General features: G+C 43.6%; 1 protein-coding gene across 15 annotated transcripts in view; it reads left to right on the forward strand.

Moving 5' to 3' along the window:
* RBFOX1 (RNA binding fox-1 homolog 1) overlaps positions 1-22,041 on the forward strand; it is a 2,042,337-nt gene that overhangs the window by 167,538 nt on the left and 1,852,758 nt on the right. For 13 of the 15 annotated variants that reach the window (XM_077906543.1, XM_077906545.1, XM_077906551.1 and 10 more), the window contains exon 2: positions 21,952-21,990. The exons of the other annotated variants lie outside the window; for them this stretch is intronic. In XM_077906543.1, the coding sequence (XP_077762669.1) occupies positions 21,952-21,990 (39 nt within the window). The remainder of the gene's footprint in view (positions 1-21,951; positions 21,991-22,041) is intronic. 15 annotated transcript variants of the gene reach the window in all.

The following is a 22,041-nucleotide window of genomic DNA, read 5'->3' on the forward strand; positions in this document are numbered from 1 at the left end:
GTATCCTCTCAGTCACCCTAGTGGGGCTGTCTTGAACTCATCAAACTGTTATTCAGTGTTAGCATTTATAGGGTGACACGTCTTCGTTTAACTCCGCTGGTTTGCACCATTTCCATTAAATTTTTTTCTGGACTATTTAATGAGGAACACTCTGACCAGTACTATATGCTAAATTGCTTTTAAACAAGGGAAGTTCTGTCATCTGCAAAATAAAACCTCCTTCCTCTAGGTCAGTTTTTCTTTTTCTTTTTTTTTTCTTTTCCTTAAGAGAAAGCAGGTATGCTTTGAGTGGGAATGTGAGGAGTAAAAAGAACATTTAGCTTGAAGAATCTTTATTGCCCTAACAAGTAAAAGACCCTTTAACAATCACATTGATTTTTGCTGCTGGATATAAAGGGTTTTGAAAGTGAATTCTTACTCTGGGCAAGACCCACTTGGAGATGCCAGGATTGTACCTCGCCCTTCTAAGACATTAATGGGGAATGAAGACAGATTTTGCCACGGAAGTAACAATTCTAACTGATGAATTGCATCAAGAGGACAATAGAAGTTGAGTAACTGACAACTGAGTGGAGACATTTGTCTGGTAAAGGGATGATGATCTGATTGCTGGTTTCTGTTGGCAAAACATCAGAGAGGGTGTAGTGGCCTTGAAACACTCAGAAAACCTGAAAAGGGATATGGATTAAAGGGGGAGGGTGGCAGGAAAAAGCTAGGAAATGCTTGGGCTCAGAAGTGCTCACTAGAAACCTTCTCCTCCCTCGCCCCCTCCCCCCCCACAGTATTATCCTCATTATTCTTGAAAAATTGTGAAAGGTTTCACCTCTTTAGTCTATTGGGTGTTGCTGGTTTTCCCCCAACGTGGTCTTCTGGGTGAGCTGGCACTTTATCTCCTAAAATGAATGTTCTTTAGGTCTCTGTTCTTCATCTCCTTGGCCAAGAAAGATACTGCTCTGGCCCACTGCTGGGATTGGCATGGTCGAAAAGTCTTTCATCAGACAGTCATGTGGTCTTTGGCGACACACAGACCTGGGCTCACCGTCTGGTCCCACAAGGAAGTAGTTTTATCATCTGTAACATTAATAACAACTCCTGCATAGACCTCTTGTGGAGAGTTGAATGAAGCTTTTGCAAATTTTAGGCACATGTAAGCACTCCATAAAGGCAAACCCCAAACAAAACAAGGCATCAGCAACAAAGAAGATGATGCAGCATGAACCTCTTGGCTGGTCTCTGTTTTCAGGAACTTCTCATTTCATCCTGAAAAATCCCTCCTCCTCCTCCTCCTGAACAATCATCCCCAAGGAAGCTTATCCTGCCACCCTCCTGCAGAGAGCAGTGTGTGCAGTTGGAAGAACAAATAGCTCAGAGTTAGGCTTGGGTTCAAAAGCTGGCTTGGTCACTTACAAGCTGTGTTACTGACCCTCTCTGTGCCCTTTTCTCCCTGGATTTTGTGGTCTTTCATCAGCTTCTCTCATTACATCAGTGTCATCCTCCCCTTATTCTCTGTAGCCAGTGGCCATCTGACTTTGCTTACTGCTTAGTTTCTTCTGTTGATGGCATGGAATTGGAGGGTGGGGGGTACACGGCAGAGTAGCTGCTGCACCTTTTGCTGCATGACTTTTCTGTTCGGGTGCATACCACTCTGGCCTCTTCCCACTCATCCTGGGCACAGTGAGTCTGATTGGTGATCGGTTGGTGGCCAATCAGCCATGGGACCCTCTGAGTCCGGGATTAGCCTTGATCCAATTAGTTGAGGCTGGTGGTGACATCATGTGGGGCAACATGGCAACCAGGGGAAGTGAAAGTGTAATGGAGGTTAGTTCCTAGACATTGGGCTAGATATGCTCTTGACATCAGGTTCCTAAGTTAAGAGTGTTTGAGTTGCAGGGTGGGGGGCAGCCTGTTTTCCTGAAATTCTATGAAGGAGGCCTCCATTTCTTCAACTCGGAGGGATGATAAAAATTAGATGCAGCCATCATTTTTCCATCTCCCTTGGCTTCCCGTTTAGGGTCTCAAAGCCTTCTGCTTTAAACCATCCCAGAACCCTGTTCTCCTAACTGGGTCAAAGAGAGAAGAGAAATGCCACGTGTGTTCTGATGGCAGAGAACCTGAATTAGGTATGTTTGGGACATTTTATCACAAATTGGGCTGTTCATTGAAATATAATGAACAGTTGGGAAATAAGCATCTTTCCTATGTGGGCTGTTAAGCATAGAATTTCCTTGAAAATTACCACACAAAGAAATCCTTTCACTTTTCAGCCCTGCCATGGCACACCTGTGTTTTTTGTGTCTCTCTGGATTAGGCAGGAGGCCGTGGTGAAGATGATGTGGAAATGGACCATATAGGTGTCTGAGGGCAGCAGCCTTTCATGACTATCGAAAACCTAGAGCCCTGGACTCTCCCTCTGGCATTGCCCACCAGGGACGAGGGCTCAGCACATGGTGCATCCACCCCTAAGTGACTGACTTGCTAATAATGAATTATATGAACTCATGTTTTATAAGTAAATATTTTTCGAGTACCACTGATGTGATTAGCATTGTTCTAGGCATCTGGGATCTTTCAAGGGAGTGGAGCAGATAGAAGTGTCTGCCCTTTGGACCTTTATTTCTAAGGTCAGCAGGGTCTGCCTGCTGCCTTCCTCTCTATGCTACAGACCCCTTGGCTGCTGTAACCATGGCGCCTTTGCACGTGCCACTACCTAACAGACTCCTACTCATCTTTGCCTCCTCAGGAAAGCTTCCTTCCCCACTGCTGCCCTTCCTCCCTGTGTTTCACTGCAGTTCATTACTGTACTCTCTCCAAATCATGCTGCTTTTCTTTAGCACAAGTCTCAGTTTCTGCTTATGTTTGTGGGATTACGTCAGTACCTTTCTGTCTCTCACTAGATCCTGACCTCCATGAGGCTCAGAGAGGCTTAAATAACTTGCCCAGCCCCAAAGGGACATGGTGAGGATTTGATCTCCAGTCTGTGCCATGCTCTTCACACAGTGTAATACCAAACTGGAAATACTGAAGTCTGTGTGCCACCCCTAGGCTTTGTGGATCTCCCCTTCCAACAGATACGCAGCGCTACCACCGGCTGTGTAAGGATAACGACAATAGCAGCTGACATTTGCCAAGCTCTCCCTGTGTGCTGGGCCCTGGGATAAATAAGTGCCCTCCGTGTACTAGTTCCACATTTCTGAGGAGACAGGAGCTATAATTATTTTTGTTGTGTAGATGAGAAAGGTGAGGTGAGTAGGAGGGATAGTATGCCCAAGGTCTCACAGGCAGGGTGCAAACACACTCCTGTTGGATTCCCAGCCTATGGCCATTACAAAGTCTATGCTGTCTTTTTCCTAACACTCTCACCCATGAGGGAAAATAGAAGTGGGTCCATGAGGGCCAACCCCATGCCCTGGATCCTGGTGGCACCAACAGATCTGCAAAGGGTTTAAGTGATATGGGTGATGGGTACCTGCAGGCTTCCTACTTATTGATTTCTTCTTGGCACATAGAGCTCCAAGAGAATCTGAGTTGGTTCAGAGCCTTCCTTCTGATGGTTCCTTCATATTCAAACCCTGCTGTGGTAAAACCAAGGGACTGTGTTTGGGCGAGGGTGCACTTTGGCACCAAAAGACACTGATGCCGCTCTGAGAATCTGAGCCACATCTCTTTCTTTGTTCTTGGGGATGTATACTGTTTTGCTTAGTTGTACACAGATGGCTCTACAAAGAATCTCAGTGCCAAGGAAAAAAGAAGGGATTTTGCCTGAAGGTCAGAGTCAGGAGGAAGCTTTGCCACTATAATTACTCCATGGTGACACTTGGGGCTTTGGGCAGAGGATGCTCTGGGATCCCTCTGACTTCTAGTCAGGCTCCTTTAGGGACCCAGTGACCCATACACAGCAGATGTGCCTGGCAGCCTGTTTTGGGAGGAGTGTGTGCAGATTTCCAGGCAGGTCTGTGCAGTGTAATAGTCCCACGAACTGGGCAAGCTCCTTAGCTTCTCTAAGTCTCAGTGTCCTCTTCTGAAAAATGGGGCTGATTATAGTCTATACTTAACATCACTGTGATGATGAAGTGAGTCCACACATAAACTGCTTGGTCAGTGCCTGGTATGTAGTGGACACTCAATGAATGACAGACAAATACTGAAAATACTAGTCTGATGCCACAAATAAAGCCTTCCGTTTATTCCTCTTGAGCAATATGGATTGTGCCTGGAGTAGGCTCCTTGAGAGAACCAAAGCGCCTCTTCCTTTGGTCTGGTTGGTCCTGGTTGTTAATTTCCAAGACCCATTTAATTTTTTCCTTCACTCTCAAGAACAAAGATATCCTGCTGAAAGATCAGGAAATGAGAGAAAGGGGACCTCTCAGAGAGTGATGATTTGTAATGACCCATCAACAAGGATAAACTCCACTGCGGCAAAAAATAATGAAACATCGATTCTCAGAACCTATTAAAAGTCAGATTTATATGAGAGTTTAAAAAACCAATTAGTCTGGATTAAAACTAATTAGTGATTTTGCCCCTATCCTGGGATGGTTCAGATATGCATAGGCTGTTAAGTACCTACTGTGTGTAGGACTTCACAGGATTGGGATGGGAAAGAACTCTACTTTGGAGATATTAGATTCAAATAGAAATGACTTTTATTTAAGCAAGAAATCAGCTCCATGGTAGAGGTCTCAAAGACATGCATCCTCTCTGATTGTGCCTCTACTCCATGTAGGATCTGTTTCAGCTACTCGATTCAGCTTGCTTTCTGCATCAGATCACCTGAGTTTTATCTCCAGCCCTTTAAAATTTCACTATGTATTTTCTGGATGGGCTCAAGGTACCCACAGCTTCTAACTACCCCATATGTGCTGACACCATCTTTCCTATGTCCAGGCTCTAGCTGTCTGGTTGACATTCCTCTTGGGAGGTCCAAGGACAAACTCACCATCTCTCCCACCCCTCACCTCTCACCCCTGTGGGTTCTTTTCCAGGTTAACATCACTCCCATGGGCCTAGTCTCTCAAGTGTCCATTCCATGGTCACTCAAGTTTCCTCCATTTTTTTTTCCTGCTTCCCACATCTAAATTGGTCACTGAGTGCTACAGGTTTTGCTTCTTAACCATCTCTTGGGACTATTTTATCCTCTTGATCCTGACTGTCTTTCACCAGGACTGTTAGTCCTGTTAGATGGACTAATTGTTTCTCTGCTTCTAATGTCTCCTGTACCCCCTCCCTCCTCCATCCACTGTTAGGGTGATTTTTCTGAAACAAACTGTATACTTTTTCACTTGAAACCCTTCAGCATCTCTCCAAGGTCCTTGGAGGTGATTCACTGCTCATGTGTACTTCAAATAAGATCTTCTGCAATTTGGATTCTGTTTACTTGCTACTTTGTCTCTTATAACTTTCTAGCAACTTCCTCCTCTCATCTTATTTGTCGATCCATGCATCCATCCAGTAGTCATCAAGCTTCTACCGTGTAGGAATAAGCTCACTAGAATAAGTGTTGAACTTAAAATGGGGAACAAAACAGGCATGGTCTTCATGGTCTTTGATCTCTTCAAGTTTACAGTCTAGGGGACAGTCTGATAATAAACAGGTAATTAATAAACTAAATGTGAAAGGTGCCATGAAGAAAAAACAGGGTGGTATGAGGGAATAATAGGATAGGAAAGTGCACTAAGTAAGAGTCTTCTAGATTCAGGTAAATATTCAGACTTAGAGTATCATAGTTTACTCTTAGCATCATAAGTTCTAGAAGGATGGAGAATGGGAAGTTGAGTTGGCCCCTAGAGCAGCACCAGGCATTCCTCCTCCTCAGCTAGCACTACGCAAGGAGAGGACTCCACATTGAGCAGGTGTGAGTCTTCCCTGGCTGAGAAGTTGCCTGTGTCACAGGGGCCAATAACTCATCACAATGCCACAGGCAGAGCTCTTATCTTATTTCAGAGTAATGACATTCAAAATATGGCATCCCATCAGGCACTTAGAGCCAGCCCATTTATAGTTTTTTTCTAGACTAGATGCAAAGTACCAGTGAGAGGTCACTTATATACCATAGATAACGTTGCCTAGTAATACAGTTTACATCCCAACTAATTAGTTAACCAGGGATACATTGCTAGGAATTTAACTGAAGGTTAAGTTCTCATGCAGGAAGAGGAAGAGTTTTCTAATCCTTTGCTTATTGGCGGGGCGGGGGGCGGGGGGGTCCTTAGATAGAGTAGTGGTCAGGGAAGCCGACTATGTTTAAGTTTAGTTCCCAAGTAAAAAGAAGGTGGGGGGCGGGGAGAGCATTCTAGCCAAAGAGCATGGATAGAGTTTGATGTGTTCCAGCAGGGGTGAATGAAGTAGAGGGAGAGGCTGGAGAGGTGGGCTGAAACCAAATCATACTCGCCTGTGTGAGGAGTTTGGCTTTGGTTTGAAGTTTGGATTTTTTTTTCTTGTCCTTGCTGACTCAGGGTGAAGTGCAGTGTTTTCACTGAGTGGACAAGCACTTACAGCATTTCAGATATGGAGATGCCTGGACAAAATCATTCATATCTTTGGAGGAGTCTTTATCAAGGGGTATTGTTGTATAACAATCTACTCTAAACTTAGAAATATAAAACAACAGTCATTTTACTAAATTCAGAGAATCTGTGGGTCAGAAGTTTGCATTGTTGTGCTCATTAATTTCATGTATCAACCTGGCTGGGGCATGATGCCTGGATATGTGGTCAAACATTATTCTGAGTATTCCAGTGAGAGTTTTTTTTTTGGATGAGATTCACTTTTATTCATTTATTTTTTTAAATAATAAATTTATTTTTTATTGGTGTTCAATTTGCCAACATACAGAATAACACCCAGTGCTCATCCCATCAAGTGTACCCCTCAGTGCCCGTCACCCATTCACCCCCACCCCCCACCCTCCTCCCCTTCCACCACCCCTAGTTCGTTTCCCAGAGTTAGGAGTCTTTATGTTCTGTCTCCCTTTCTGATATTTCCCACACATTTCTTCTCCCTTCCCTTATATTCCCTTTCACTATTATTTATATTCCCCAAATGAATGAGAACATACAATGTTTGTCCTTCTCCGATTGACTTATTTCACTCAGCATAATACCCTCCAGTTCCATCCACGTTGAAGCAAATGGTGGGTATTTGTCATTTCTAATGGCTGAGTAATATTCCATTGTATACATAAACCACATCTTCTTTATCCATTCATCTTTCGATGGACACCGAGGCTCCTTCCACAGTTTGGCTATTGTGGACATTGCTGCTAGAAACATCGGGGTGCAGGTGTCCCGGCTTTTCATTGCATCTGAATCTTTGGGGTAAATCCCCAGCAGTGCAATTGCTGGGTCGTAGGGCAAGTCTATTTTTAACTCTTTGAGGAACCTCCACACAGTTTTCCAGAGTGGCTGCATCAGTTCACATTCCCACCAACAGTGTAAGAGGGTTCCCTTTTCTCCGCATCCTCTCCAACATTTGTGGTTTCCTGCCTTGTTAATTTTCCCCATTCTCACTGGTGTGAGGTGGGATCTCATTGTGGTTTGGATGTGTATTTCCCCGATGGCAAGTGATGCAGAGCATTTTCTCATGTGCATGTTGGCCATGTCTATGTCTTCCTCTGTGAGATTTCTCTTCATGTCTTTTGCCCATTTCATGATTGGATTGTTTGTTTCTTTGGTGTGGAGTTTAATAAGTTCTTTATAGATCTTGGAAACTAGCCCTTTATCTGATACGTCGTTTGCAAATATCTTCTCCCATTCTGTAGGTTGTCTTTTAGTTTTGTTGACTGTATCCTTTGTGTGCAAAAGCTTCTAATCTTGATGAAGTCCCAATAGTTCATTATTGCTTTTGTTTCTTTTGCCTTCGTGGATGTATCTTGCAAGAAGTTACTGTGGCTGAGTTCAAAAAGGGTGTGGCCTGTGTTCTCCTCTAGGATTTTGATGGACTCTTGTCTCACATTTAGATCTTTCATCCATTTTGAGTTTATCTTTGTGTATGGTTAAAGAGTGGTCTAATGAAACTAGACCTTCTGCATGTGGATGTCCAGTTTTCCCAGCACCATTTATTGAAGAGACTGTCTTTCTTCCAGTGGATAGTCTTTCCTCCTTTATCGAATATTAGTTGACCATAAAGTTCAGGGTCCACTTCTGGGTTCTCTATTCTGTTCCATTGATCTATGTGTCTGTTTTTGTGCCAGTACCACACTGTCTTGATGACCACAGCTTTGTAGTACAACCTGAAATCTGGCATTGTGATGCCCCCAGATATGGTTTTCTTTTTAAAAATTCCCCTGTCTATTTGGGGTCTTTTCTGATTCCACACAAATCTTAAAATAATTTGTTCTAACTCTGAAGAAAGTCCATGGTATTTTGATAGGGACTGCATTAAACGTGTATATTGCCCTGGGTAACATTGACATTTTCACAATATTAATTCTTCCAATCCATGAGCATGGAATATTTTTCCATCTCTTTGTGTCTTCCTCAATTTCTTTCAGAAGTGTTCTATAGTTTTGAGGGTATAGATCCTTTACATCTTTGGTTAGGTTTGTTCCTAGGTATCTTATGCTTTTGGGTGCAATTGTAAATGGGATTGACTCCTTAATTTCTCTTTCTTCAGTCTCATTGTTAGTGTATAGAAATGCCATTTTAAATCCGTGGACTTTGAGTAAAGTAGACTGGATGTTTTCAACTCCACATTATGGAGAGCAATCAGTTGAAGACCTGAATAGGACAATTGACTGAGCAAGAGGGAATTCTGGAGCACAGGGCTTTTGGACTTGGACTACCCACAAGCAATAGGATGTGCATGTATATTTATTTTAAGGAATTGGCTCACCCTCTATGGAAGCTGGCAAGTCTAAAGTCTGCATGGTGGGCCAGTAGGCTGGAAATCCAGGAGAGATGGCTTCCGTATCCCAGTAGGAAGAATGTCAAAGGATTTGGGCAGTGGTTCTAAAACCAGTACAGTGTGCAATCTAGCTATAAATTGTTTGCCTTTTTTCCCCTACCTGCAAAATACATTTGACTCTTCCAAGACCATAGCAGTGTGGGGAACCATAGCAGTCAGTGGCCCATAGTAATTCTGAAATCCAGTTTGGCATATGTTGCCCATTTCTTGATTAGGGTCCAAAACAGATCCCAGATAATGAATTTTGTGGCTTTTGGCTCCAACTCTGAGATCTTGGTACTGACCTTTGAGTCATCACCTGCCTCCGCCCCCCACATCCCCCCTGCAAAGAAATAGACTATATCTGTAGGAGAGTAGATTTCTCCACTTGCTTTCTGTCCATAGAAGTTTGGGGATCCAGAGGACTCTTTTAATCATTACTGTCTTGGTTCCTTTTACTCCAAGCTGGTATAATTACTTTAAGAACTTTATGAATTTCTTATGTGTCAATTCATTATTTCATTAGACCCAAGCCACACCCATAAATCTCTAGGAGATAAGCCCTTCTATACTTGGGCTGTTAGTCTTCTGTGGGTAGTATTCCTAATATCCTTGGAAAACCTGTTGTCCTCAAGTTGACTCCTTAGGAGCCTCAAAGGGATTTCATTTGACTAAAGTGGTCTAGGAATCTTAGATTTTAACAAATACACTTTCAGCCACACTACTGGCTTCATCTTTACTCTGAAACCAACATAGTGTTCTGATAACATGGAATTGATCTGTGCCCTTTCTTACTTTAAGTAGCCTTAGTTGGCTGGAAAGATTGTCCTGGGCCCTTTATATTTACTTCTGAAATTTACCCCAGTGTGTTATCATTGATTCTTTAGTTGAGCTCTTTTTCTTGCCCAATTTTATTTTAGGTGACTAGAAGAAGCCAGGTGGCACTTTCAACACTCTGGAAATCTTAGATGCCACACAGAGTTTATCCAGTATGTTCTCTACTTTCTACATTACTGCAGTGTTGTCAAGTTTCTTCTACACATCCAGGAACCTCTTTTTCCTCAGCTTCTAATATTGTTTTCCTTCTTACCCTCACCAACTGCTTCCTTGAGGCCTTTCACACAGTTCCCTGATGAATGGCACATGTTTTAGTTTTGATTCAATAGCATCCCACTCTTAGGAACCAGTTTTTGTTTCACTTATCTGTGCTATATGACAAATTACCCCAAACTTAACAACACAAGAAAACAATGATTTTACTGTGTTTGTAGATTCTGTGGGTTGGGAATTTGGACAGAGCATAGCTTGTCTCTCCCCTATATTGTGTGGGGCCTCAGATAGGGACACTTAGATAGGATGACTGATTCAGCCTGAGGCTGGCATTACTAACTGGAGACATCTTCACTTATATGTTTGGTGCCTAGGTTGGATGACCCAAAGGCTGGGCTTGCCTAGGATTTGAGGATCAAGTGCCTCCATGGGACTTACCTGTGTGGATTGTCTTCTCACCACATAATACCTGGATTTTGAAAGGAACTGTGTCAAGAGGAAGTGCATAGAGAGCAAACTACTCAAGACACTCAGGCAGAGGCCGTATGGCCTTCTATGATCTGGCTTCAGAAGTCACATAGCATCACTTATGCCATACAGTGTTGAAGGAAATCACAAACCCACCCACATTCAAGGGGAAAGAATACCTCTTGATGGGAGGAGTGTCAGATAACTTAGGATCAGGTTTTTAAAACCTCTACAAAAGCAGGCCTTGGAAAAAATTTAGGACTCTTTCATCATTCTCCAAGATGACTAGATAAGTTTTCAATATTTCTTTTCTCTTCCTTAGATTTCTGTAATGTTTTATTCAACTGGATCTTCTGCTCCCACAGAGGAAGACCTATTATTTCCTTTATTCTCCGCATATCCAATTTTCAACTACTTAGTCCTTTGGTCTTAACTTGCATCGTCTTCATTTATTCTCCTAATGGGATGATGGAAAGATGGCAACGTGGCCATGATAATGGTCAAGAAGAGAGAGATTGGGTGAAGTTTGCTTGGCAAGAGAGCCATGGTCTTGAGAAATAAATTCTTGAAAGAAAGGCTGTTGGTCTTGGAACATAATTAGCCTTTGACTATTTCCCTCAAGTTAGGAAGGACAATTCATAGCATTGATCCAAGGCTCCCAGTGTTTTTATTAGATATTATATTGAATAAATTGAAATTGAGTTTTTGTTTCCTTTTATGTTATGAATACCATAGTAATATACATTATGAAAAAAATTAGAAAATATGAAAAAACATAATAAAAACTGAATTTAAATAAAAAATTAAAGCTAATGTTAATATTGTGGCACATTTTATTCCTTATATATTAAAATGAGATTATTCTATGTACACTGAAATTTTAAAAAGTTTATATTACAGCCCATTTCTCCATGTCATTGGAGCATGATTTATGAAGGTTGCATAATATTCAATTGTATGTCTGTGCTATACTTAATCCCCTGTTGTTGGGCATTTAGGTTATTTCAACATTGTTTTGTTTGCCTCATGTAGGATAAAACCAAAGTGAGACCCACATTATTGTCACGCTTTGCACTTTTCATGGGTTACGTTTATTATTTGAAACAGAATTGAAAGGTGCTGTAGAAGTAGAAGCAGATTTATTATATGTAGTTTCTGAAAGATGGCACCAAGACATCATCAGTAATGATGATAGTTGTGATAACAATGACATTGGTGACTAACATTGTTTATTTACTGCACCCACCCAATTGTTAAAAACCTACATATTGTCTTTGCTTTCTTCCTCTTTATCACCTGTCACCCATGGTCATCAAGACTTGTCCTTCAGTGACCTGAATTTTTCTTGGATCTGCCCATTTTCTTTCTTTGTTCCCATTGGCACCTCTCTTGATTAGTTTACTGGACACTATCTGTGGAACTCTTCCAGCTGGAGTATTCCTTCTAAAGTGCAGCCCTGGTCATGTTATTACAGTGGCTAAATCTCATTATCTTTGGAATAATATCTAGATCTCTTCTTGGGTCCCGCAAAGCCCCCCCTCACCCCTGCTTCCTGTTCTGTTCTCCAGCAGTTGTGAACTTCTCTGATCTCTGGCATAACCCTGTCTCCAGGATTTCATTTTAGTCAGCTTGGACTTCTCTCACAGAGCATCATAGGCTGGGCAGCTTAAACAACAGACATTTACTTCTCACAGTTCTGAAGGCCCAAGATCAAGGCACAGCTGACCTGCTGCCTGGTGAAAGCTCTCTTCAACATGTTGACCTTCTTGCTGTGCCCTCACATGGTGAAGAGATAAATCATCTCTCTCATCTCTTATTTTAAGAGCACTAATCCCATTCACAAGAGCTCTACTTTTATCACCTAACCATCTCTCAAAGGTCCCACCTCCTCAAATCATCACTCTGGAATTAGAGAGGGCTTCCCTATATGAATTTGAGAGGCACACATTCAGTCCTAGCAGCCTTGCGTCACCTTTCCCTCGCCTGGAACACTTTTTCTCTCCATCCCCAAGTTATCTCAGTTCAGGTATTGCTCCCTTTAAGAAGTTTTCCATGATCACTCCCTTATCCCCCCAAACTAATTCTGGATTAGTTTCCCTGCTAGTGCTCAGTGTGACTACTATAGGATTCCCTTTTTAGCACTTAATTTAGTTGTCACAGAATTTCATCTTTTCACTGGATTGTGAGCTCTGTGAGAATAGGGCTCCTTCTCTCTTCCCATCAAATCTTAACCCAGTGCCCAGCACATAATATGTCCTCATTAATTACATGACCAAGTAAAATCCATAGCGGTGGTGGCTGCTGCTGCTTGGTCAAGCCCACTCACAAGATGACAACTCTGACCCACTTAAAAGAACCAGCTCTAAAACCCTCCCGTATATGCTTTCTGGGGGATAGAAGATTGTCTTCTAGGCAGAAAAATGCTTTAAAAACAGAATAGGCAAGCACTTGTGTAAATCATTAATAAATCTGTTTACTATTTTTATTTGCATTAGATATCAAATTAAATATTGCATTAACTAAGTTAAATATTAATGTTGCATTAAATATATATTACATTTTAAAAATTAAGTACTAGACACTCTTCCTTGGAGTTGTATTATGAAGGCTTTAGCACAAGCAGCCCAGCATGTGCTAACTGTGTGTAGTTGTCTTTCACGTCCCTGATGATTTATGAGAGCCCACAGGAATAAGGGAACAGGTGAGTGGCCATGGGGGCCTGCAGATGGGTGGTGTGGCCAGGAGAGCAGAACAGCACAACACAGTGAGAATTGATGTCTGATGGTAGGAAGAAGAAAGAGGAGGAGTGGGAATGTATGATTTATCATGTACTTTTATTTGTCATACATTGTCCTAAGCAATGCACATAAATTATCTGTTAACTCATTTAGTTCTCATTAGAGACAAGTGAAACAGGTACAATTAACATCATACCTCACACAGGTGAAAACTGAGTTTCAAAGAGGTTAGGAGACACATGCAAGGCCTCATGGCTTTGGTGGGGCTATCACAGGCAGTGTGACTCACAGTTTTAACTATGATCCTCTACTGTTTCTTGAAGGAGGTGCTTTCAAGTTGCCATGAATCAAAATAGACACTTGGGTTTTCAGGAATTTTAAATGTGGCTCTCTTTATTCCTAAAAACAAAGGAACATGGTAGAATTTAGACCTATCCAGCCACTCATCCACTCATGTTACTGGCTTTTATTGAGCTCCAATGGGTACCAGGAGTGACCAGGTCTGGAAATAGAGGAAACAATACAGATACAAGCACTATGCTAATAGATCTCATGGTATGGGGATGGAGACCAGGACCTCCTGGCTTTTACTTTATTTTTTTTTAATATTTTATTTATTTATTCATGAGAGATACACAGAGACAGAAAGGCAGGCTTTTCAGGAAGTCTGATGCGGGACTCGATCCCAGGACCCCGGGATCATGCTCTGAGCTGAAGGCAGATGCTCAACCACTGAGCCACCAGGCATCTCCCTACTGGTTTTTAATATCCCAGGCTCTTCCCTTCCACCAAGATGTTTCCATACTCTGAACTACTCTTAGCCCCTGTAGCGTATCCCATATTTTGTGTCTCTGAAGAGCTAGGAGGGGCATGGCGCTATGTCTTCACCTCTTGATGATTTGCTTAGATTCCTGGTCAACATCTTTTACTGATGACTGGTTCTCTGCATGGTAGGCAGTAATGTTCTATGACTGTTGTGCCTCAAGGCTCAGAGGCCACATGTATGTATTGAGTCTAGGCCAGATACGACTGTAGGTCTTCAGGTATTTTCCTTGTCTTCTGTGTGAAGGGCCTTATCTGCGTCTCTGATCAGCTACCCTCCATTGCACCTGCATGGCAAATACAGCTTACCTGTTCAGATGGTTTTCAACGCTTTATCACATCTCCATGCAGTAGATTCTGATGTAGAAAAAGAAACCTTAGCACTTTGTCAGACCAACTGGTAAGGTCTCTCAGATCCCCAAATTTGTACTTGGGTTCCAACTTCTCATCTGAATCCCACATAGACATTTTCTTGGCCACTCTAAATGAATGTTTCATGAACATCTCAAATATCACATGTTCACATGTCTATTACTTACTTTCATAATCTCTACCAGTACCCTCTCCATCCCAACCCCTGATCTTCCTCAGACCAATAATGAGCATAACTCCACCAGAAATGCAAGTCAGGAAATCAAGGATAATGATATTTTCCTGGCCTCTTGACCCACAACACAAATACCCCTTGTGACACACCAGCATGTCCCCTTGATTGTATTTCCACAATATTCCTTGACTTGATCTCTTTCTCCATCTCCACTGCTACCATTCACACTTACATGACCTTTTGCAGGAACCGCAGGAACCTCCTAACATGATAAGCTATTTATATTCTTGCTCTGTCCTAACCATACTCCATCTAAGAAGAAGACTGACTCCATCCCTTCCTGCTATCCTATCCAATGATTTCCCCTTGTATTTAGGAAACTCCAGTCTCCTGATTACTGTGGATTCCAAGGCCCCTTTGATACTCTGCCTGCTTGACCCTCCAGCCTCATCTTTAGCACCTTTCAGCTTGCTCTGTCCCGCTAACTAGAATGCAGGTGCCAGGGGTCAGGAGCTGCTCCAGAATCACCCAAGATTACCAGTTCATCCAGGACAGTGCAGGGACACAGCAGGCCCAAAGAAAACCATGGTGGAGTGAATGAATGATGGAATGACGGAGCCACGTGTTGAGACAGGTAGTGATTCTTCTGACCCCTGTTGCACCCTGGGGGATTTTAAAGTGGGGTGGAACTTTGATCCTGTTATCTCCATGTCCATGCTATGGTAGACACAGAATGGCCCTTTTGAGAAAGGAATTGTGGCCCTACCGTGAATGGTGTGGGCAGATGACAGTCTCTGGCTGTTGAGACCTCAGTTTCGCCTCAGTGCTTGGGCTGCCCTGCTCTTCTCAGGTTGGTCCCAGCCAATGACTGCAAGACTCTGTACTAGGGCCTGGCCATTTCTGTGTGACACGGGACTCCTGTAATGGGCAGCCTGGGCTCTTGAGTCCCCTGTGAGCTGCCAGACACTGTTAGATCTGCAGGCATGTCTGGCGGCTCCCCTGCCCAATCTTGCTGGCTCCCTTCTCTTTTCACAGCTCTATCAGTGTGCTGCTGCTGCTGCTGTGAAAAATGATCAGAAACTGGGTGCCTTAAAACAACAGAAATTTATCCCCTCTCAGTGCTGGAGACAGAAGTTCAGGATGTCGGCAGGGCTGTGCTCTCCCTTCCAAGGCTGTAGAAGAGAATCCTTCCTTGCCTCTCCCAGTTTCTGGTGGCCCCTGGCATTCCTTGGCTTGTGGCCATGTCCCTTTAGCCTCTGCCTCTGTCTTCATATGGCTTTCCCCCCCCTGTGTCTCATGTCTCAAATCTTCCTTTACCTTTCTCTTATAAGGACACTGTCTTTGCTTTTAGGGCCCACCCAAATCCAGTATGACCTTATCTTACCTTGATTATATCTGCAGAGACCTTTTCCCCAAATAAGGTTATATGCACAAGTTTTGGGGGATTAGGAGAAATTGAACATAACATTTTGGGAGAATACTATTTAATCCCCTACTCAAGTGTCACTCCCTAGTAAATCTTCCATGTACCTGACTCCACCTCAGCATCTGTTTTCTGGGAGACGCAGCTGAAATGCTTCCTTTCCTCATCTGGAGTGCTGTATTCCTTGCCTCTCTGTTATAATATACCATTTCTGCATAACTATTAGAGTTTTGTCTTCCGAAGTTACTTGGAAGCCACCTGAGGGCAAGTGAGTATGTCCTTCTGCACAATGCCAAGTATGGTCTTCCATTTATATGATAGAATCAGTGGCCATGAGAGGTCTTGGAATTAGAATCTCAGACAAAGCAGGTTTGAATCCCAGCTTGAGTACAGAGCCCCTGAGAACATTACTTCTTTGTTTTTGTGATATGTGAAGCCATCCTCCTCCTCCTCCTCCTCCTCATCATCATCACCACCACCACCACCACCATCACCTTTTCTGGGGTCTTTTTGTGGGGATTTAATGTTTCAATGCAAGGATAATGGGGTGGAGTTCACCGCTGTTCCATCTAAAGGGCTTGTGCATCTTCTTTTTCACCACTGAATAAGAGGTGCACATGGAGAAGTTTTTAGAGCTCTACAGGGTTCAGGGTGTGAATGGAAGTCCTGGACCATCCAGTCTTTGGGCAGCTGCATTAGTAGAAGGTTCCTTTCACATGGTGATGGGACACAAACACCTGGACTTCTCATCCTGGGTGTCATGATCTCCCTCCAATGACTAGACTGTTGTATAGGCATCGGTTTGGCAGATTCCTTTGGAAATCAAAAAGACTGAACACTGTCTTTTTCCTTTCACTCCCACTAAAGTAAATCGTAATCCTCCCTAAGGCGAGGAGGAGGCCTCTGACTGATGAAAAGTCTTATATAAGGAAGGGCACAGCGGAAAAGCACAAAAATTAATCCAAGTTCTAATCCCATTGCAGGAGCAAAGTGCGTCACCTGCTTGGACTTCACTTAGCAGCTATTATGATCATTGCTTGATCTCCCAGGGTTATTGTGTTTGTTGTCAGGGTGGGAGTGAGGGGACACATTAAACGTCAAGGTTGAAATTCTGCTCATGAAGTCGATGACGAGGAAAGGAGGGTCTGCAGAAATACTGTTTCTGATCTTTTCTTCACTGGGGAGAGGGATGTAAAAGCAGCAGGCAAGCTGGGTCGTTTCTGAGGGGCTCTTGCAGTTTTACATTCTTGTGTGCTTTCCAGGAGATTGCAGACTGGAGGGGGGAGAGGGAAAGCCGACCTAGAGGAGACTTAACCCTGTCGTGATCTACCTGCTTGCAAGATCATGTGAATGGAGATTGGATTCGGTTTTTAAGAGTGGCTCATAGGTGGTAACATCTGAGTTTCCGTAGAGTACACTGGTTTGGTACTTCCTGACTACAGTTATGGCATAGGATCCTGTCTTGAACTGTTGTCTGCCCCTCTTCTCTCTTTCCTTCTTTTCCTCTCTTCCCTTCCCCTAAGGCAACTCAGGTTCCCAGACACAGAGAGCAGAAGGGGTGGGTGAGGAGACCAGCAGGACTGCAGGGAGGAGAGGTGCCTAATTATTGTACTGGGCACTGTTCAGAATTGGAACTTCAGGCCCACAGCTCCTGCAGCAAACCAACCAGGCTCTGATGAAAGTTTCATGCGGTTTTTTCTTCCCTTTAAAGCCCGTTGGGACATTTTTGGCAGAGTAGAAAAGGGTAGGGCTCGCCTTAATCCTTCTCTGTCCCATATTTCTGATTTAAGTGGATCCAAGCCCAAGCCTTGCAATTATCTCAAAAATAGCCCCGATAGCCACGGTGTTGGTGGGTTTCCTTGGCGGCATCTAATGAAACAGCCCGGAGAGGAAGAGATAGCCTGTTGGCAGGGTAGATAGATGGCCCTGCGTCTGTTAATCTCACATTTCATCTTGGTTTAAGCAGTCTCTGAGCTCATTAATTGTCTTTCTGAGAAGGACCAGGCATTTATCTTTGAGAGCCATCTAGTTTCAGTGAGTTCATCCAGCCTAAAGAGAAGGGAAGGGACAGACCGGAGCTATCCACTTAATTTTACTGAACAAGAAATAGATTGTTAGACAGGGTGACGGCTTTTGATCTGTTTTGCCTGATTGCCTGCCAGACAGGTGGTACCAACTGCTGCCCCCACCAATGGTTCATGAGAGCGCCACCTCCCTATGCTGTCACGGCACTAAAAATCACCTCTTTCTCTGACATAGGTGGAGTTCTGTCAATGCCCACGTCATATGAACAAACATAAAAAGAAACCTATAGAGCTGCCTAATGCACACAGAGGACCTGTCTGTTTTAAACAAACCAGATACACAGTAATTCAAATTTTATGAGAAGGATAGAGTAAAATGACTCTTTATACATTGAAAAAAAAATTTTAACCATCAGGTTCTCTGATGAATTTAAAATAGATTTTGAATGTCAGTGAATATGAGGATAGTTAAATTATGGTACACCCATAGTATGAAATTATATGCAGCTGTTGAAAAGAAGAGATGGTTCCACATCAGGGGTTCTTTCCATAGCTCATAGATCCCTCGGGGAACCTTTGGCACCCCCTACACAAAGAATTATCCCATCCAAATTTTCAACAGTGCTGAAATTGAGAAAGCTAACTCTACATGAACTATCTGAAAAAGATACCCTCTTGGTAAGATTATAAAAAGCAAAAGCAAGTGCGTAGGTCAATATCTATAGTTCTGATCCATTTTTAAAATAAAAGTATGTTTGTATGTATATATGCATATATGGGCGGATATATTTGTACACGTGTAGGAAGAATACATGTCAAAATTGCATCTATGTCTTTTCAGAGATGACTTTGGAGAGTGATAGGGACTTCTTCATTTATCATTCAGAAAAGTGGTGGGGAAAATAATATTGATTTTGATTTATATAAATTCAATTGACACCCTACTTTTCCAGGATCACACATCCTGCAAAATGGATTTTCACAGGGTGGCACATTGACATAAAGCACATACATTGCTTTTCAAGGGACTGTTACATGAAGCTCATCCAGATGAATGCTATAAACGAATTTTTTATAGGAGACTCTTTCTTTTCATTGCCCTGTGTCTGCCATTAGTTACACTTGAACTTGGCAATACGGGTCTTTGATTTCTTAAACAAAATAAAATGAAACTGTTTAATATGGGGCATAAATGGATCCAAGTGGTTAAGGATGCATAAAAAGTCTTTAAAACCACTTCATGGCACACCAAGATAACCAACACCCCGAAAACAACGGCCACAGAATATTCATTTTGACCAAATTGTCCTGCCGGTCTCCTTGTTTTCAGCCAAATTGTTTTCAGCAGCACAGAGACGTGTCCAGAAGCCTTTGAAGAGTCTATTATTATGCAATTATTATGCAGTAACCAGACCGGGGACAAGAGTGCAGTGCAAGCGACACAGCTGCAGTGGATCAGCTGGGATTCAATGTGGGGATAAGCCAGGGCAGGCACCCAGGCTGCAGGCTCCGTGGGCTGGGAGAGCCCTAAGATGAAGGAGGTGCAGCTGGTGGCAAGAGGAGAGCTTGGCTGGGTCCTGTGGAGTTGAAATGTCAGTGGTACTTGGAGAGAGGAGAGGATAGTCAGTTTGTGGGGTCTGGAGCCCAGGAGAGCTGAGGTTCTAAGGGGATAGATAATAAGTGGTCCCAAGGGAAGCTGAGGAAGAAGCATGCAGAGGATACGGGTGTTCCTGGAACAGGCACAGGAGACAGAGCCCAATGAGGAAGCACTCTGGGGAAAAGTCAGAAAGAGGAAAAGACGGTATTTTGCGAAGGTTGTGGAGAGTAACTGCAGAGGGCTCCTGCCAAGCTGAGAAGGTAGAAGGAGCTATGGTTGTCCAATAAGGCTGAGGAGGTGGACGGGGGTTCCAGGCACCGAGGAGCAAATGAGAGGGCAGGACGGAGCCTCACACACTCTTCTTGAGGGCCGTAGCCTCACTTGTATTTTGTGACCCGCTACTTCTCCGTCAGACCATGGTGCCGTTGGGGACCGTGTCTCTTTGTGCTCCTTACAGCATCTCCCATGTTGAGCACAGTCCTGGAGGTTGAATGGGAAGAAGCAAAGAGAACAGAGCTTTGTTTGTAAAACAGGGGTCAAGGAAAAGAAGGGTGAGCTTTGAATACATTTCTGGGACCAGGAAGGAGCTGGTTTGAAGGTAAGGGGAGGAGGGGGATTGGTAGAGGAAAGGCTGTAGACCCCGGGGAAAAGGTCTACACTCGTCTGCTCTGTGTACGTAGACCCCAGGCTCTACCTTACACTCTCCGTGTATACCTCCCTGGTAAACTTGAGGCCAAAGACCCACGTGAGTGGGGCAGCATGACGTTCCTGAAACTGATGTGAGAGGCACAGGCAGACAGGACAAGCCCTCCTATTTACTCCTTGCAAACAGGAGAGAAAAGCCACAGGCATGCCCAAGTGGATCACCCTTTGGTTAGGAGTAGGAGAAGCAGCTCATCCTTCAGGCATTCATCCAGCATCCACTCTACAGATTACCTATTTCTGAATTGTGGCTCTAGCTCAGTCATCCCCCTGAGCATTTTTCTATATGTAAATGGACTATGATGACTGGTTCTAGTACATGTTCATTGTCAATCACTTGGTCATGGGCTTGACCAATAATGATAACAAACGTGTTGATAACAGCTCTTAACACTTAGGCCTTTACTGAGTGCTGTCTGAACTGGGCAGGTGGTGTCTCATTTAATCCCCATGACCACCCTGTGAGGTAGGATGAGGAACCTGAAACTCAGCAAGGGGTGTTGGTGGGAGGTAAGGGTTGGATGTTTCTATATCTAGGTGGGGAGGTCAGCTGGGCCTGAGACCTCGGGAAGCAGAGCCGTATCTAATTCCTTTGCCCTTTTGGGTACTTTTTGGTTCAACTCCTCCATACAGCTCATTAGGCCCTGACCCTGCTTGAGACCAGACTGTGCCCAGGGGGTTATCCTTGGTTGGGTAGAGTCTGGAAAAGGCATTTTCTTGTTTATCTGTTTTGGATTCCAAGGTGCTGGTAGAGTCCACGGGTATATGATGAAAGGCTTGATTTGAGCTTGAGGCAGGGAAAAGGGGAGCTTGTAGTACCTTCTCTCCCCCTTGGGTGGCAAATCATCTCAACCTAGAGGGTGATAATCCTGGGCACAGGACAGGCTGACCCTGAAATTTGCATTTCAGAGTGTCTCTGCAACTTACCTTTTCCCTTCCAACTCTGCCAGGGCCCTTCCTGTGCTGGGAGCTGGCACAGCATTTACGAGGAAGAGAGGAGCATGTGCATAGATCAGTCCTCTCCACTGGGGCTACTTGGGGCTACTGAGCCGAGTAGGGAGTGGCATTTTTTTTGTACTGTGAAAAGATACTTCTGTGGCTTCCTAACTTAGAAAAACACTCAGATTTGTGTGTTGGCCTTCAGGGCCAGATGTGATCTGGTCCCTGCCTGCGTTGCTGATGTGCAACTACTCCCAGCCGCTTCAGCCTTCCTGTTGGCTGGCTCTCATTCATTTGTGCCTGCCCCAGGGCCTTTGTACTTGCTGGCCGTGCATTGAAAATACCTGCCCCGGATATATCTGGCTTCTTCTTGCCATTCAGCTCTCCATACCTGCCACCTCAACTCCCAGTCTACAGTAGCACTCCTCATTCCCTACCGTATAGCCCATTTTATCATCTTTGGACTTACCACTGTCTGATAATTATTTTCACCTGTTAGTTATTTATTACCTTCCTCATTTGCTATATTCTCCATCTTCTCTCTCCCACTCCATGGCAGGAACTTGCCATGTTGTTTACTATTATAAATGCAGAGCTTGCAACAGTCCCTGGCATGCATTAGGCACTCAACGAACATTTTTGGATTGATAAATATCTCTTCCCAAAGACTGTAGTTTTTTGGTCTAAGAGAAAAACATAGGAAGAGCAATCATTGCAATGTGAAACTCAGTGTTCCTTGTCTTTGTATTTTTTTAATGCAGGATTTACTGTCCCTGCCGTATGACCTGGTCGAGAGTCAGGTAAGTACCTATTTTGTTCTGACGTAGGAGTTTTGTTAAGTCTGTTTGAAA

This window comes from Canis aureus, chromosome 8, assembly GCF_053574225.1.
Source record: "Canis aureus isolate CA01 chromosome 8, VMU_Caureus_v.1.0, whole genome shotgun sequence".
In the NCBI taxonomy this organism is placed as follows: Eukaryota; Metazoa; Chordata; class Mammalia; order Carnivora; family Canidae; genus Canis; species Canis aureus.